The following is a 17,667-nucleotide window of genomic DNA, read 5'->3' as shown; positions in this document are numbered from 1 at the left end:
TAGACAGGGGTGTGACTTTCTAAATCATGTCCCATCAATTGAATGTCCCACAGATAGACTACAATCAAGTTGTAGGAACATCTCAAGGATGATCAATGGAAACAGGATGCACCTGAGCTCAATTCGAGTCTCATAGCAAAGGGGCTGTATACTTATGTAAATAAGGTATTTCTGTTTTCTATTTTTTGTAAATCTGCAAACATTTATACAAATCTGTTTTCACTTTGTCATTATGGGGTATTGTGTATAGATTGATGAGGATTATTTTTATTTAATCAATTTTTTAATACTTTCCATACGCACTGTATATACTGCTTTTCTAGACATCCAAAGCGCTTTACATAGCAAGGGGGAAGCTCACCTCATCCACCACCAATGTGTAGCACGCACCTGGGTGATGCACAGGAACCAATAAACGGCAGAACCCTCACCACACATAAGCTATCAGGTGGAGAGGTGAGGAGTGATATATGCCAATTAGGAATGAGAGGTGATTAGGTGGCCGGGGTTAACATCCCTACTCTTACAATAAGTGCCATCAGATTATTTTGTGACCACAGTGAGTCAGGATATCCGTTTAACGTCCCATCTGAAAGACGGCACCCTACTCAGGGCAATGTTCCCATCACTGCCATGGGGCATTGGGATCTCCTAAGACCAGTGGGAAGTGTGTGTCCCCCACTGGTGCTCCAACACCACCTCCAGCTGCATCTGGTCTCCCGTCCAGGGACTGACCATGCTGAGCTTCAAAGGCAAGCCAGCAGTGGGATACTGTAAATGGTCAGAGGACCATCAGGTCTACATACATGAGCTTGGTGTTTGTATCTGTTTATCTGCTCTCTGATAGTGATACCGCCCTCCTGTGGGAAGCACATAATGCAGGCTATCAGACCAAAGGCCACTTGTGGAAAAGTTACCTCCCACTGCCTCCTGTAATGGTACGAGGCCTCTGTGATGGTACGAGGCCTCTGTGATGGTACGAGGCCTCTGTAATGGTACGAGGCCTCTGTGATGGTACGAGGCCTCTGTGATGGTACGAGGCCTCTGTGATGGTACGAGGCCTCTGTAATGGTACGAGGCCTCTGTGATGGTACGAGGCCTCTGTGATGGTACGAGGCCTCTGTAATGGTACGAGGCCTCTGTGATGGTAAGAGAGTCACAGGTCTGCATAAAGCACTGATAACACTAACTGATCTTATCACTTTTTAGAAATGTGCTGTTTACCAAGTCACAGGCAAAACTATTCTGTTTCTCTTTATGGTACTGCAGTGACTGTCAGGTCAAACAGCAGGTTGACGTTTATTGTCATGAGTCTTGTCCTGAAGGCAGAAATGAGCGACTTTCACCTAGATAGGCCAGGTGCAAAGTAAAAATGGTCTATATTATAAAAATTAATGAAAACAAAAATGTGATATTGGGTCTTAATTTAAGTTTAGGGTTAGCAGTGTAGTTAAGGTTAGGGTTAAGGTTATTTAAGGAATTTATGACTTTGTGGCTGTGCCAGCTAGTGAACACGCTGCAGAGCTTCCTCCAGAACAAGATTCATTATGAAAAATGCTAACCTGCGATCAAACACCTAAATTATCTCAATCACAGTAGTGGGTCTATATAATCAACCCATTCTACTCACAAACATAGCAAGCTCTCCATTCTGCAGATTACTAGTGTAGACCACTATCATGAGTCTATACTGGCATCACGTGAGATCAATTGGCCTTGGACTGTCCTTGCCAATCTACCCTACAAACAGTGTGCATTGAATTACAGAGTCAAGTGTCAAGTCCTTTTGTGCTGCAGATAACCTAGAAGACGGAGTGTCCATTTAGAGCACCACCCAACATGGTGTTCCCTGACAGTGTAGCGCAGTCTGGGGATAAAAAAGGCTTTGTCTACAGCAGCTTTCGACCTATCACAAACACGTGTCATTACCGCGCCAGCATGGATTTAGCTGTGAATATCTCACTAAAACCATTATGCTGAATGCATCTCTATCAGAAACCATCACAAAGCATGCCAGCGAAGGTATAAGATTCAATCATAGCCAGGCATTGGGGAACCCAGCACAGTGGTCTGGAATTACACTTGAAGGTGTGTGCTTGCTTTGGTTATAAGCTTTGGGTCAGAATAGTGCCTCTGGAGAAATAATATATAATTGTGTGCATTCACCAGATTGATTATTGTGCTACAGCCTTGCATCCGTCTCTACACAGTGAAGCAAGACTAGCTTTACTCTGCTCCAATGAACATTGATGATGAGAGATTTGACAGAATGACTCATTAAGCAAGCCATTTAAAACTCTCTTAGAGATAATCACATCCTAAAAATAGCTTGCTTCATAACCATCATGTACACCAGAGTGCATCTGAGTGGCAGTGATCATGTAGGCCTTACCCATGAATGACTGTGTAGAAATCAGAACTTAGTGTGACGTGGGGCCTGTTTACATGACCCTTTCTGAAACCCAGTCTCTGGCTCAACGCATGATCGATTTTATAATTACAAATGAATGAGTCGTCAGCATCAAATTGTAAGATTTAACAGCTTGTAGTAAAGTGGTGGCAGCTAATTAATATTACCTAGCATTATATTGCACTATATTGACGCGGTGAAATAGTATCTTCTAAGATATTATAGTGACACCACAGCACCAATGGGTCTACATAGGTTAATGGCAGCATTGCCAGGGCATAGGACTGTAGATGTGAAAATATTGTTATACTATTAATCAATTATTACAGCCACAGAGCAGTGAAAATGATACAGCCATCTTACCTCGGTAACATGTGGCATGGGGTTAAATCCACAGAGGTTGCAGACAGTGTTCTTGCATTCTGTGCAGGTGTTGTAGTTGGGAGGGTCCTTGGAGCCCTTGTTGAGTTCCATCTTGCAGAGTGGACAGGTAGATTGGCCTGCTTTGGGAGCTGGTTGGGAGGATGCTGCTCCCTTTGGAGGCTCTGATGGGGGTTTGTCCGCTTTGGCCTGTACTGATGGGGGAAACGTGGCCTGCTGGGGTTGCTCTGCTTTCTTCTCATCTGCTCTCTGAGCAGCAGGTGGTTTGATCTCCTTTGCAGGGGGCATCTTGGGGGAGGCCTGGACCGGTGCAGACATCTTGGGGGAAGCTGGGGGTGTGAAGCGGGGCTCATCCTGAACAGCTGAGGTGATCAAAGTGGATGCAGAGCTGAAGATAGAGGAGCCAAAGCCAAACATCTTCCCAGACACTGACTCTTCAGGCTTTGAGGGGGCAGGCTGAGATTTAGGACCACCAAAGTCGAAGAAGCCCCCTGACTCCTGCTTGGTGGGCCGGGCCTCTGGTGGCACAGCTTTGGCAGGAGAGGCTCCACTTCTTTGAGGCTTCCCAGGCTCCTGCTGTGTGGATCGGGTAGCATTACTCTGCTTAAGCCCAGGTTGGCCTGGCTGCTCTGGTGGTTTCTGAAGCCCTGATGTTCTCCGGTTCTCCTGTATTGTCTTCTGAGCAGGAGCTGAGCTGGCAGGTTTCTGAGGGTCTGCTGCTTTAGCAACCTCGGTCTTGGGTGGCTGTGTTGCTGATGTAGCAGGTTTCCTCTGAGGGGAGTCTGGTGTTGGAGTGTCTTTGTTCTGTGGTGCAGGAGATGTAGAGGCTTTGTTGGGTGAAGGCTGGGGCTTCATCTTAGGGGGTCCAGGTGGGTAAGAGCCTCCGAGTGCTCTCTGCATCTGGCAGGTCAGACATAGCCACTCCTTACCCTGCAATGGAAATCATGGTTTTAGCATCATATACTGATTTTCTTTAACAAAACACATCTGTGAACCATTATCATGATCAAGGTTTTTTTTCATGATCTATCTTTTGTTTTAAATTCATACTAGTACATAATGGTTTTAATTTATTGTTCAAAATATGTGAATATTAAAATAACATTGTGTCTTCGTCTTTACATTACAGGCAATTACCCTCCTACCATGTTAATGACTGTAGTGAGCATGCTGACTGAACTGTCAATAAATCAGATTACTCTCTTGAAGCAGCCTGCTAAGTGGTAACTAAAGTCAATATTCTGACTGATCAAATCCAGTTGGCCCAATTATGCTCAATTCTCTACTGTACAAAAACACATGTAAATAGTTTGACATAGAATGCGATTCATAGTACAAATGCTACAAGGTGAACTAAGGTCAAAAATAATATATTAGGCCTACTGTTAAACAACTGATAAATTACTAACAATATACAGTACCAGTGTCACGCCCTGACCTTAGAGATCCTTATTTATTCTCTATGTTTGGTTAGGTCAGGATGTGACTCGGGTGGGAAAATCTATGTTTTCTATTTCTTTGTTGTTTTGCGGAGTGTGGTTCCCAATCAGAGGCAGCTGTCTATCGTTGTCTCTGATTGGGGATCATATATAAGTTGTGATTTTCTGTTTGGGTTCTGTGGGGTGTTATTTTCTGTTTAGTGTCTGTGCCTGACAGAACTGTTCGCTTTCGTTTTTGGATTTGTTATTTTTGTTTGAGTGTTTCTTGTAAATAAATATCATTAACATTTTCCACGCTGCGCTTTGGTCCACTCTCCCTTCCACCGACGACGAGCGTTACAACCAGTCAAAAGTTTGGAAACAAGGTTTTTTCTTTATTTTTAAAGAAAAAAACACAGAGGATGCCAAGGGTGTAAAGCTGTCATCAAGGCATAGGGTGGCTACTTTGAAGAATCTCAAATATAAAATATATGTTGATTTGTTTAACACTTTTCTGATTACTACATGATTCCATATGTGTTCTTTCATAGTTTTCATGTCTTCACTATTATTCTACAGTGTAGAAAATAGTCCAAATAAAGAAAAACCCTTGATTGAGTAGGTGTGTCCAAACTTTTGACTGGTACTGTATACTTCAGCAATAAGGCCCGGGGGTGTGGTATATGGGCAATATAACACGGCTAAGGGCTGTTCTTACGTGCAACGCAGAGTGCCTGGTATATTGGCCATATCACAAACCCTCGAGGAGCCTTATTGCTATTATAAACTGGTTACCAGAGTAATGACAGCAGTTAAACTAAACATTTTGTAATATCCGTGGTATACGGTCTGATATACCATGCCTTTCAGCCAATCATAGTTCAAGGGTCAAACCACTCAGTTTCTAATGTTAAATATATACTGGAATTAATCTCTACTTACACCCGAGTCAGGAGGACTGAAGCCACACAAGCTGCAGACGACAGTCTTACACTGTGTGCAGGTGTTATGGTTGGGTGGCTCCTTGGTGTTCAGGTTGAGTCCAGTAGTGTTACACACTGGACACAGGGGTTTAGCTCCAGCCATAGGTCCAGCATTAGACTGAGTCCCAGGTTTACCAGAAGCCTGCTGCTGTGGTGTAGTCCTGGGGGAGCCTTGCTGCTGAGTCCCTTTCTTAGTGAACCCTTGAGGCTGAACTCCAACCTTAGGGGACCCTTGCTGTTGTGGTCTACCCTTAGAAGGGGCTTGCTGTTGAGCTCCAATCTTAGGTGAACCTTGTTGTTGGGGTCCAACTTTAGTAAGAGCTTGATGTTGAGCCTCAACTTTATGTGAACCTTGCTGTTGGGGTCCACTTTTAGCAGGGGCTTGCTGTTGAGCTCCAAACATAGGCGAACCTTGCTGTTGTGGTCCACACTTAGGAGCTTGTTGTTGAGCCCCAACCTTAGGTGACCATTGTTGTTGTGGTCCACCCTTAGCAGGGGCTTGCTGTTGAGCCCCTACCACAGGGGAATCTTGTTGTGGTCCAGCTTTAGGAGGTCCTTGCTGCTGGGGGGCTTGTTGTAGTCTTCCTTTACCAGGTCCTTCCTGTTGAGGCCCACCTTTATGAGGTCCTTGCTGTTGAGGTCCACCCTTATCAGGGGCTTCCTGTTGTGGTCCACCCTTAGCAGGGGCTTGCTGTTTTGGTCCACCCTTAGTGGAGGCTTGCTGCCCGCTAGGTTTGTCTGCTTGACCAGCCTGGCCATTCCCCTGGAGCTGGGGTCCTCCCTGTTTAGGAGGTGCCTGGTCCTGTTTCCTATGTCCCTGCTGCGGGGCCTTCCGAGGGCCAGGGCCTGACCCAGGCTGCTGAGTGCCTGCTTTCTGTTTGTCCCCCTCCGCATTATCCCCAAACAGACTTCCTCTGACAGCAGAAGAAACGGAGCTGAGGGGATTCGCACCACTTAAAAAGTTAGAGAACATGGCAGGTTCCTCCTCGCTGGACTCTACAGAGCTGCCTGAGTCAGAGCAGGAGCTGTCCTCTCTCTTCTTTCCTGCAGGGGCCTGGGGAGGAACTGGGGCTGGGGGTAGGGCATCTACCGCCCCACTACTGCTGTAGCTGCTACTACTGCTACTGTTGCTGCTGCTGCCTGGGCTCTCCTCTGGTTCAAATTCTACACCAGACTTCCTACAGAAACGATAGAGAGGGAGACAGGGGGGGCAGGTAGAGAGACAAGCATGTGAGAGAGAGAGAGAGAGAGAGAGAGAGAGAGAGAGAGAGAGTTAAGGTAGAGAGTATGGAAGAGAGGTGGGGTGAAGGTTAGGGAGAGAGAGCATGACAGAAAAATATAGAGAAAGAATGAGAGGAATATGAGCATATTTGTAATGCATTTACAATATTCTGATTTCACATGCTACCCCACGCAGGCAGAGGATGGTAAACACATATATTGGAAAATAATGAGAAAACAGGGAACATAATGCCATTAATGCCTCTGAGGTCCGTTTGTTATTCCCTCTCTGTATACTGATACACCTCATATCCTGCATAGAAAATATACATATTAATCAATTGCTACATGGCTATAGCAACAGATTGTCAATGCAACATGTAAACATTTTAGAGCGAGATAGAGAGAGAGAGAGAGAGAGAGAGAGAGAGAGAGAGAGAGAGAGAGAGAGAATGTTTTCTAATGTCAAACAAAGTGAATATTGAAACAATATTTCTACGATAGGAATGGTAGGAATGGTCAGTGGGGACCTAAAGAATAATCATGTCATATTGTTAATTATTTTGTGATGTTATTAAAAACTGTATGAGCCAAATACTGTAACTTAGAAACACATTCTAGCTTTCAAGTTTCCATCCAATATGATGTTAATACAATATTAAGAATGATGAAACTATTTTTGTTAAGATATGAATGTGATTTTGGTTTTCTAATGAGATAATATTTTTTCATGTCCGTTGCATATGAACTAAGCCCCTAATGCGGTCAGAAGAGCGTGTCACTGTGATGGAACCGCTTTTCCAACCAGTGCTTAAAAGGACTCGCTACAAATTTAACATCTTCAGACCAGCAGATGGACAATGTGAGCTGAAGAAGATAAAGACCTTAAGATTTCCAGTCTGCAGCCGGAGCAACTCAGAAGAACATTGTGACCTCTGGTGGACAAGAAGAGCCTTACACCCATCGAGCAACTTCCCATAGAAGGATCGATTGGTTTCAGAGAGCCAAAGGACAAAGACATCTACACATAAATACATTATATTACTTACCCAAATGGGCGGTGGTTCATGAGCAAAGTATTATTATTACTTTGAGGGTAAATTCCAAATGTACGATAAGTTTGACTCTGTTTGTCTCTCCCTCTCTTTATCTACCCCCCCTCTCCATGTGTAACAAGCTGTCATATCTTATCAGTAAATAAATTATTAAATACATTTGTGTAGAACTGAATAATCAGAAAAGGCTGGTGTTCTTGGGGATTCCAGAAGTCTGCGACTTGCAGAATGAGACTGATATGAGGTAATGATTAATAAGTGACTGTTATCGATATATAACATATATATCTTATATATCTTTAGAGTTTAATTCGGGAGATGGTAATTTGTTAAACAACTTATTTCGTAGTGCCCCAAATTCCTAATGAGTTAATTGTTACATTATTAATTTAATCAGGTAACAATTAAATATAGTTAGTTGATTCGATAAATAACAGTCATCAGATTAATGAAAGTCACATCACGACAACAGCATGCCTATGAGTTATTTTGCAAACATGTTATCCACAACATGTCTTATGAACTGTTATTTTAAATAATTACATAATGGATATGAATAAATTATTTATATATACACTACTAGATTACTAACATATATATACTACTAGATTTGTGTTTAGAAGCCACCACGCCTCCATCTTGGCACTTCCCCACCAGTGGCAAAGCTATTTTGGAAGCTATAGAAATGTATTTATTGATGTCTACACTTCTTTTTGCCATGTTTATTATATTACAGACACCTTAATGCATACTTTAAAATGTTATTATGTCAGCTAAACATAAAAATATAAAATGAAAAAATATATGAAAAGTATCATATTTAGAATGTACTAATGTTACTGTCCCCACTACAACAGGTTTTGAAAGCGCTGCGTTCCAATGACCCCCTATTCAGCTGTGAATGTACCATCAACAAGCTTACGCTTTCTACGTATTCCCCAAGGTGTCTACAGCATTGTGACGTAGTTTTACACATTTCTGTAGAAGAATAGCCGTAGGCGGCCACATTGCGTAAGTGGTCACATGGTGGCTCCGAGAGAGATTCTCGCGTAAAATACAGAGGTAGCCATTACTCCAATCGGTCCTACTGAAAAACTAATTGTCCCGACGGATATATTATCGAATAGATATTAGAAAAACACCTTGAGGATGGATTCTAAACAACGTTTGCCATGTTTCTGTCGATATTATGGAGCTAATTTGGAATCTTTTTCGGCGTTGTGGTGACCGCAATTTCAGGGCGATTTCTCAGCCAAACGTGAAGAACAAACAGAGCTATTTCGCCTACAAAATAATCTTTTGGGAAAAAAATTTGGCTGTCTACCTGAGTGAAAATATCCAAAGTTCATCAAAGGTACACAATTTCAATTGCTTTTCTGATTTCCGTGACAAGGTTGCCTGCTGCTAGCAAGGCATAATGCTATGCTAGGCTATGATAAACTTACACAAATGCTTGTCTAGCGTTGGCTGTAAAGCATATTTTGAAAATCTGAGATGACAGGGTGATTAACAAAGAGAAAAGCTGTGTTCCAATATATTTCACTTGTGATTTTCATGAATAGGAAGATTTTCTAGGAAGATTTATGTCCGTTGCGTTATGCTAATTAGTGTCAGATGATGACAACGGTCCCGTTCACGGGATGGGGTGTCACTACAGGTTAAGAAGCCCTCCTGTTTTCCACTCATTACCTGTATTTAACTGAACCTTTTTGAACTCGTTACCTGTATAAAATACACCTGTCCACACACTCAATCAAACAGACTCCAACCTCTCCACAATGGCCAAGACCAGAGAGCTGTGTAAGGACATCAGGGATATAATTGTAGACCTGCACAAGGCTGGGATGGGCTACAGGACAATAGGCAAGCAGCTTGGTGAGAAGGCAACAACTGTTGGCGCAGTTATTAGAAAATGGAAGAAGTTCAAGATGACTGTCAATCACCATCGGTCTGGGGCTCCATGCAAGATCTCACCTCATGGAGCATCAATGATCATGAGGAAGGTGAGGGGTCAGCCCAGAACTACACGGCAGGACCTGGTCAATGACCTGAAGAGAGCTGGGACCACAGTCTCAAAGAAAACCATTAGTAACACACTACGCCAACATGGATTAAAATCCTGCAGTGCACGCAAGGTCCCCTTGCTTAAGCCAGCGCATGTCCAGCGCATGTCCAGGCCTCATTTGCCAATGACCATCTGGATGATCCAGAGGAGGAATGGGAGAAGGTAATGTGGTCTGATGAGACAAAAATAGAGCTTTTTGGTCTAAACTCCACTCGCCGTGTTTGGAGGAACAAGAAGGATGAGTACAACCCCAAGAACACCATCCCAACCGTGAAGCATGGAGGTGGAAACATCCTTCTTTGGGGATGCTTTTCTGCAAACGGGACAGGACGACTGCACCATATTGAGGGGATGATGGATGGGGCCATGTATCGCGAGATCTTGGCCAACAACCTCCTTCCCTCAGTAAGAGCATTGAAGATGGGTCGTGGCTGGGTCTTCCAGCATGACAACGACCCGAAACACACAGCCAGGGCAACTAAGGAGTGGCTCCGTAAGAAGCATCTCAAGGTCCTGGAGTGGCCTAGACAGTCTCCAGACCTGAACCCAATAGAAAATCTTTGGAGGGAGCTGAAAGTCCATATTGACCAGCGACAGCCCCGAAACCGGAAGGATCTGAAGAAGGTCTGTATGGAGGAGTGGGCCAAAATCCCTGCTGCAGTGTGTGCAAACCTGGTCAAGAACTACAGGAAACGTATGATCTCTGCAATTGCAAACAAAGGTTTCTGTACCAAATATTAAGTTCTGCTTTTCTGATGTATCAAATGCTAATGTCATGCAATAAAATGCAAATGAATTACTTAAAAATCATACAATGTGATTTTCTGGATTTTTGTTTTAGATTCCGTCTCTCACAGTTGAAGTTTACCTATGATAAAAATGACATACCTCTACATGCTTTGTAAGTGGGAAAACCTGCAAAATCGGCAGTGTATCAAATACTTGTTCTCCCCACTGTATGCAATTCTTTCCTTGAAACATTGAATTGAAATACTTCCTATGGAGGACTGCTCCTTCTGGGGAGTTCCAATATGGCCGACCGGTGGCTACAAAGCCTTTTATTGGCCAATACATAGCATACGCAATCCTGGGTTTATATATATCATTGACATACTTGTTGTGGCACACGGATGTAAAATATCTCGGCTCAAAACAATGATAATTTACACTTTAAAATGTTGCGTGCATTCAGCTAAGGCATTATTGATTGTGTCTCCATTGTTGTTTTTAGGCTTTTGTTTTTAGGCTTTCAGCACCATGGACAGCAGCACAGAGCCACGGCTATTGATCACAGTTTCATACAAGGCATAGCCAAATCCAAGTTCTAAGGTTATAACCACATTCATATAGACAGAAATATAGCACATTCCCCATAGGCTTAAAAATGTGTGCCCTTTATAGCCCCATCAAATGTGGAATAAATACTTTCACCCAAAATACAGTATTATTGTAGAGGAGATCCGAGTACACACACACACACACACACACACACTCACATTCAGGGTTTGGGAGTAACGGATTACATGTAATCTTATTACCCAAAAAAATAACTATTCCGTTACATTACCATCTAAAATATTGCAATTAGATTACACATACTTTGATTACTTATTGGATTACTTTTAAATTCACAAATCATGTTTGAGAAAAAATACATTATGACACCTTTCTGTTTACTCAATGACATTCTATTCAGCATTGAAAAAAGGCGCTAGTTTAAGTTTGTTTCACTTGAGCAAGTCAAACCACAAGTCAGAGACCACTACACACACAAAAATGGTGCTTCCTCAGGGGTTCTTTGTGAAGTGTGATGGTTCTGTGCAGAACCATACAGACCCAAATAACCCTTTGAGCCCTTCAAAGTTTTTTGGGAGTTCTTTCCTTTGGGTGGCAGGTAGCCTTTGGGTGGCAGGTAGCCTTTGGGTGGCAGGTAGCCTTTGGGTGGCAGGTAGCCTTGGGGTGGCAGGTAGCCTTGGGGTGGCAGGTAGCCTTGGGGTGGCAGGTAGCCTTTGGGTGGCAGGTAGCCTTGGGGTGGAAGGTAGCCTTGGGGTGGCAGGTAGCCTTGGGGTGGCAGGTAGCCTTGGGGTGGCAGGTAGCCTAGTGGTTAGAGTGTTGAGCCAGTAAACTAAAGTTTGCTGGATCGAATTCTTGAGCTGAAAAAAATCTGTTGTTCTTCCCCTGAACAAGGCGGTTAACCCACTGTTCCTAGGCAGTCATTGTAAATAAGAATTTGTTCTTAACTGACTTGCCTAGTAAAATAATATAAAATATATTTTAGTGATAATTAAAATGTAGGGGTAAGCGGCTCATTCAAATATTTCTGGGAATGGTTTGTTCACAGCCCTTATTGTGCAACTGTGAGTGAGTGACATTCCAGTTGATCTAATCTGCTGTGGTATGCTATTACATGTTATATATACATATACGACTATAGCCAGTGATGGTGTCTTGTGAAAGACTCACGTATGGCAAGTCAGTAGTTCTCAATTCTCTCATCAGGGACCCCCAGCCGTTCCAAAGCTAGCACACCTGATTCAACTTAAAAATAAACAAAATAATCAAACCTATGGAATTCTAACAATATAATATGGCTATTAAACCACAATAAAAACCCTGTATGGTTGTACAAATAAACTTTGAGAATGAGAAAAGTTTTTTATAGAACCATTCTCCATAAAGGTTCTATAAAGAACCATAAAAAGGGTTCTATATAGCCCCAAAAAGAGTTGTAACAATAGTGGAACCCTTTTTGGTGCTATATAGAACCTTTTGTAATGGTTCATTATAGAACCTTGGAGAAGGGATCTTTATAGCACCATACAGGTTCCATTGAGAACCTTATGAGCATGGTTCTTTATAGAACTTTCAAAAAAAGAACAATTCGTTTTTAGTGTGTATGATTACACACCAAATGCGTTTGATGGATCCTTTTTGTCTTGATGGCTCATTCATTCCCCCCTCCTCTCCCCTGTAACTATTCCCCAGGACGTTGCTGTAAATGAGAATGTGTTCTCAGTCAACTTACCTGGTAAAATAAGGGTAAAATAAAAAATAAAGAAAATAAAAATTAAACTAACGCCTCTTAAGGGGAAAGTAATCAAAAGGTAACTAAAAGTAATCTGAATACATTACTGAGTTTGTGAAATCCCCAAATTACATTTCTGATTACAATTTTGGACTATAACGGATTACATTTAGAAAGTAACCTACCCAACCCTGCACACACACACACACACACACACACACACAGTCAATCTGGCGCTCTCTGGAGAAACACTTCCGGGCAAGGGGACAGCAAATGGTGCATGGGAACTGAATGCTGATATGGAAATATTATTTCCATACTTAGCTAGGGGAAAATATTATAGTAAAGAGATGGCAGTTGCCAATGCAAGCTTAACTAGCCAAACTGGTGCTATAACCTATTATTAATTTCAGCCTGGTTACATAAACTAGACGTAACATAATAAACAAAAATCCAGGTCACTCAAATGAACATGATAAATTAAATTTGATATGGTATGTATTAATATGTGAATGTCCAATATCCATTTTCTATGTTACGAATTAGAATTTGTATGATGTTAAGAATTGCAATGTCAGTATGGGGTATGTGTAGGAGCCCATCTCCCCTGCGTCTGGTCTTGATTAGCATCAGTCAGACAAACAGACAGGCTCTATTACCGGCTACTCTACTTTAGGCTACACAACGCAATCCGCATAGTAGAGTAGGCAACCAGGAGGCTACCTCCAGACTGAACCCACTATATGTCTGTTAAGAGACCTCTCTAACGCACAGAAAGCTGATTCAAATTCACCAGCTCTGCAAGCGTTATGATATCAAAATACGTTCGTTAAACACCAAATATGAAGTTTCGCTTAGCAACTATCTTCATTTACTCACGTTACGGCTGGAATGTACTTCCAAAAAATATACAAATGAAAATGTATAAGCAACCGAAAAAATCATCTTCGCACCTCTGCCATGCACAGGTCGGAAGTCCTCAACAGCTCAATATATTGGAGGTGCCGGCATTTTTTCGGTTGCTTGTCAGTTTTAATTTAGACCTTTTTTAGAAGTACATAATGGCTATAACGGGAGTAAATGATGATAGTTGCTCAGCAAAACTCTATATTTGGTGATCGACGAACGTATTTTGATATTATAATGCTTGAAGAGCTGGTGAATGGGACTTGAATTGGAGCTTTCTGGGTGTTGAGAGACGTCTCTAGCCCACAGATACTGGTTCACCACCATACCTCAAATATGACAGCTCTGAAACCAAGGATCATCGCGGTCGTGAGATGAAGTAACCCATTTGCTCATCAGTTTCTCGCTCGGTGCGCCCTTGACATTCGCCCCAATCTCGTAAAAACTATACCCTATAAAATGGGTCGGAAACGCCATCATCCTGCGGACACCAGAGAGAAACCACCTGCCATCAGAGATATCCCCCGCGGATAATCCAGTACAGTATCCCCCCTCCCCTTTCCCAGCCCAGCATCATTCAACCTCCGCGGTCACAATGTCAAACAGATGTGTACAGCACACGGTTCTCTGAAAAAGACGACGCAAATGCTACCTTTCGTGGCTTTGGCTCTCACGTGCCAGATGTCTCTCCCCATCTTGACTCAGCCCTCCTCCAGTAGGCTCCTCTTTGTCGGTTTCTGTGGTCTGACAGGCTGGCTGCGGAGGGATGGAGGGCAAAGAGCGGCGCGAGTCTACAGCATCCACTGATTCTGCCTTCCTGAACACTGCGCATGCGCCACCGTCTGACAGCCAGGTGGTCACGATACATCACGAAGGAAAATTTAAATTAAAGGGACAAGGAGATTTATCCGGCAGTAACATATAAACGATGACGATCCCCACGTGTATCACATATCATATGTTTGCATTACTCATCAAAGTGATTTGGTTTCTTTCATGAATGCGATAAAAATAGAAATGCATCATGTTTGGCCTATTATCTCTCGGATTTGGCCTTTTGGTCAGGGAGATAATGACATTATATAAGGCTTCGGCTCTTATAAAAGACCTTTGAAACCTAGATTGAGTAGGTTGTGTGTATGTTGATTCTAATCCCCAAGGTCAACAGCACCCAGTGGACAGTCCTAAGATATGGCCTTCACCACTTCACCTTCAGGTTGACACTAAATGCTGATGAACCATGACAAATCTCTTCTTCATTATCTCTCTCACGCTGTTGCTCTCAGCCTCTCTCAAGTTATCTCTCTCTCTCACACACACACACAAACATACACACCCACAGATACACACACAATGGAATTCAGGTAATCGCTCAAAGTGAGATGGCCATTCGTCCCATTGGCTTTCTGAAGGCTCTCTCATGGCTTATGTCTGATACATATTATCAGCACTACAGAGGCCCAAATGACAGATCTATAACATTAGCTATCCCTCACCACTGTCTGCAGGTAGGCACTGTATGTGTAAGTGTGAGTGTGTGTGTGTAAGTGTGCTGCTTGATGGTGTGAAATATAGACAACAACGTTACTGTAAGGGGCTACAGTTGAAGTCGGAAGTTTACATACACCTTAGCCAAATACATTTAAACTCAGTTTTTCACAATTCCTGATATTTAATCCTAGTAAAAATTCCCTGTTTTAGGTCAGTTAGGATCACCACTTTATTTTAAGAATGTGAAATGTCAGAATAATAGTAGAGTTAATCATTTAAATCAGCTTTTATTTCTTTCATCACATTCCCAGTGGGTCAGAAGTTTACATACACTCAATTAGTATTTTGAAGGTAGGCCTTGAAATACATCCACAGGTACATCTCCAATTGACTCAAGTTATGTAAATAAGCCTATCAGAAGCTTCTAAAGCCATGACATAATTTTCTGGAATTTTCCAAGCTGTTAAAAGGCCCAGTCAACTTAGTGTATGTAAACTTCTGATCCACTGGAATTGTGATACAGTGAATTATAAGTGAAACAAGCTGTCTGTAAACAATTGTTGGATGAATTACCTGTGTCATGCACGAAGTAGATGTCCTAACCGACTTGCCAAAACTATAGTATGTTAACAAGAAATTTGTGGACTGGTTGAAAAATGAGTTTTAATGACTCCAACCTAAACTTCCGACTTCAACTGTACATAATGGCTGGTAAGTGTTGCCAAATCATGGCCTGTTTGGACACGACCTCCTGTCCGAGTAATCGCAAACAACTTTTGCAAAATCACGTCATGTAGGCCTTAGCAACTAGACATTAGCAGCCACAAACGCTGCAAAACACCCAACAACATGTTTTCAATGTGGGGCTTAAAGTACACACATTAACAGTGACTGTCTGACCCTCTTTGGCAATGCAGTGAGAACGTTTGTATGGAGACCGTGCTATGTACTCATTGCGCGCGTGATATGGCCATCTCTGGGCCCATCATCACATTCACACAAGCATCAAGTACAAGAGAAGTAGAACACCCAAAGGCCCACAATACAACTTATTTAGACTCTACCTCTATTTCTGTGACCAATTGCTTTTGTCTTTTTTCAATGGTAAAAATAGGCCATTCCTCCTGGGTCTTAGGTGAGAGACATGGCTCTTCAGCAGACAGAAACATCCTGTAATAGGAGGAGAAGATACATTAAGAAGAGAGAACACCCACAGGGCCACAGCACTACAGACAATACAGCTCCTCCAGTATAGACTCTCTCTCCTCTCCTTCTCCACAGCACATACCCAGGCACGCTGGCACCTTTCCCAGATGAGTTTTTCTTCCTGTGCAGATGTGATGAGATGAGACAGGCTGGGCTATCCTCGCTGGCCCAGTGTCACTGTGATGGGCTGTGGATGACAGACTGCCTTCTCCTCTCTCTCTCTCTCTCTCTCTCTCTCTCTCTCTCTCTCTCTCTCTCTCTCTCTCTCTCTCTCTCTCTCTCTCTCTCTCTCTCTTTCTTTCTGCCCAATTGGAGCTACTAAAAGGAAGGTAAAGCTCAGACTAGGACATCAGTCTTCTTTTATTAGTGTATTACACTAAACAAGCAGCCTCTGAAATCATAAGGCTGCACTTTAAATATTGAATTTTGTGAAATGTTCCCATGGTAGTGATAGGAAGTCCTAAACAAACACTAGCTATTCTGAAGCTAGGAGCAGTATCTGGCACCCTGACTACCTAGGCTGTACTGAAGCTTAGAGCAAGTTTATGGCACCTCGACCAGTGGGAAAGAGCAGCGGCACCAAAGGGCAAACCAGATCCCAGCCTTTATAGACCACTCATCTGCTATGAGAGAGATAATACAGCGACACTGACTCTATCAGCAGGGGATGAGATTTAGCAAAGATTTCACACAAACACACACACACACACACACACAATCCCCTCAGCATGATGGACTGTGTATGTGTGTGGACAGGAGAGCAAGTGGTGAGTGGGTGTGAATAAATGTTGTGTCATGTGTGATGTGAGATCAGCAGGAAGCTGGGTTCTCTCTCTCACACACGCACGCACACACGCACACACACACACACACACACACACACACACACACACACACACACACACACACACACACACACACACACACACACACACACACACACACACACACACACACACACACACACACACACACACACACACACACACACACACACACTATGTCCTACTATACTTACCTGTGAGGACGTTTTGGGGACCAACAATTGATTCTCATTCACAATCCTATTTTCCCTAACACCTAAACCTAACCCTATACCTACCCATATTTAATCTACTGCAACATTGTTTGGGCCAGTATATACTGTATGCTTTCTACCAACACAATTTACACATAATCCAAAGTAATTTGCAATACTTCCCACTTTCTCTAATTGCTTGGTTACATCTGAGCCTCTGTTTAAGAAACTCAACATATTGCCCGTCTACAACATGAATATTCTCCAAACATGCACCTTCGTCTATGAATACACGTACCTTCCAGACATCCTCACCAAACTCTTAAATGTATTCTTCCCGGCTAATTCCCAAATCCATGCATACAACACAAGACACTCCAATAACCTTCACTCTTCCCGCTGCCGCTCCTCACGCAGTCAGTTCTCTAGCAGACACAGAGGTTCCATACTCTGGAATCCCTATGTTCACAATGTCAAAATATCACCTT

General features: G+C 42.8%; 1 protein-coding gene across 1 annotated transcript in view; it reads right to left on the bottom strand.

Moving 5' to 3' along the window:
* Positions 1-17,667, bottom strand: part of LOC116356398 (mucin-2-like) — a 52,251-nt gene that overhangs the window by 32,669 nt on the left and 1,915 nt on the right. Inside the window, exons 2-4 of the mRNA XM_031802199.1 lie at positions 14,117-14,306; positions 5,152-6,370; positions 2,774-3,721 (exon numbers count right to left, since the gene is read on the bottom strand). Of these exons, the coding sequence (XP_031658059.1) occupies positions 2,774-3,721; positions 5,152-6,370; positions 14,117-14,306 (2,357 nt within the window). The remainder of the gene's footprint in view (positions 1-2,773; positions 3,722-5,151; positions 6,371-14,116; positions 14,307-17,667) is intronic.

Source organism: Oncorhynchus kisutch, linkage group LG22 (genome assembly GCF_002021735.2).
Source record: "Oncorhynchus kisutch isolate 150728-3 linkage group LG22, Okis_V2, whole genome shotgun sequence".
NCBI classification, from domain to species: domain Eukaryota; kingdom Metazoa; phylum Chordata; class Actinopteri; order Salmoniformes; family Salmonidae; genus Oncorhynchus; species Oncorhynchus kisutch.
This window is presented reverse-complemented; position numbering and strand designations above follow the sequence as displayed.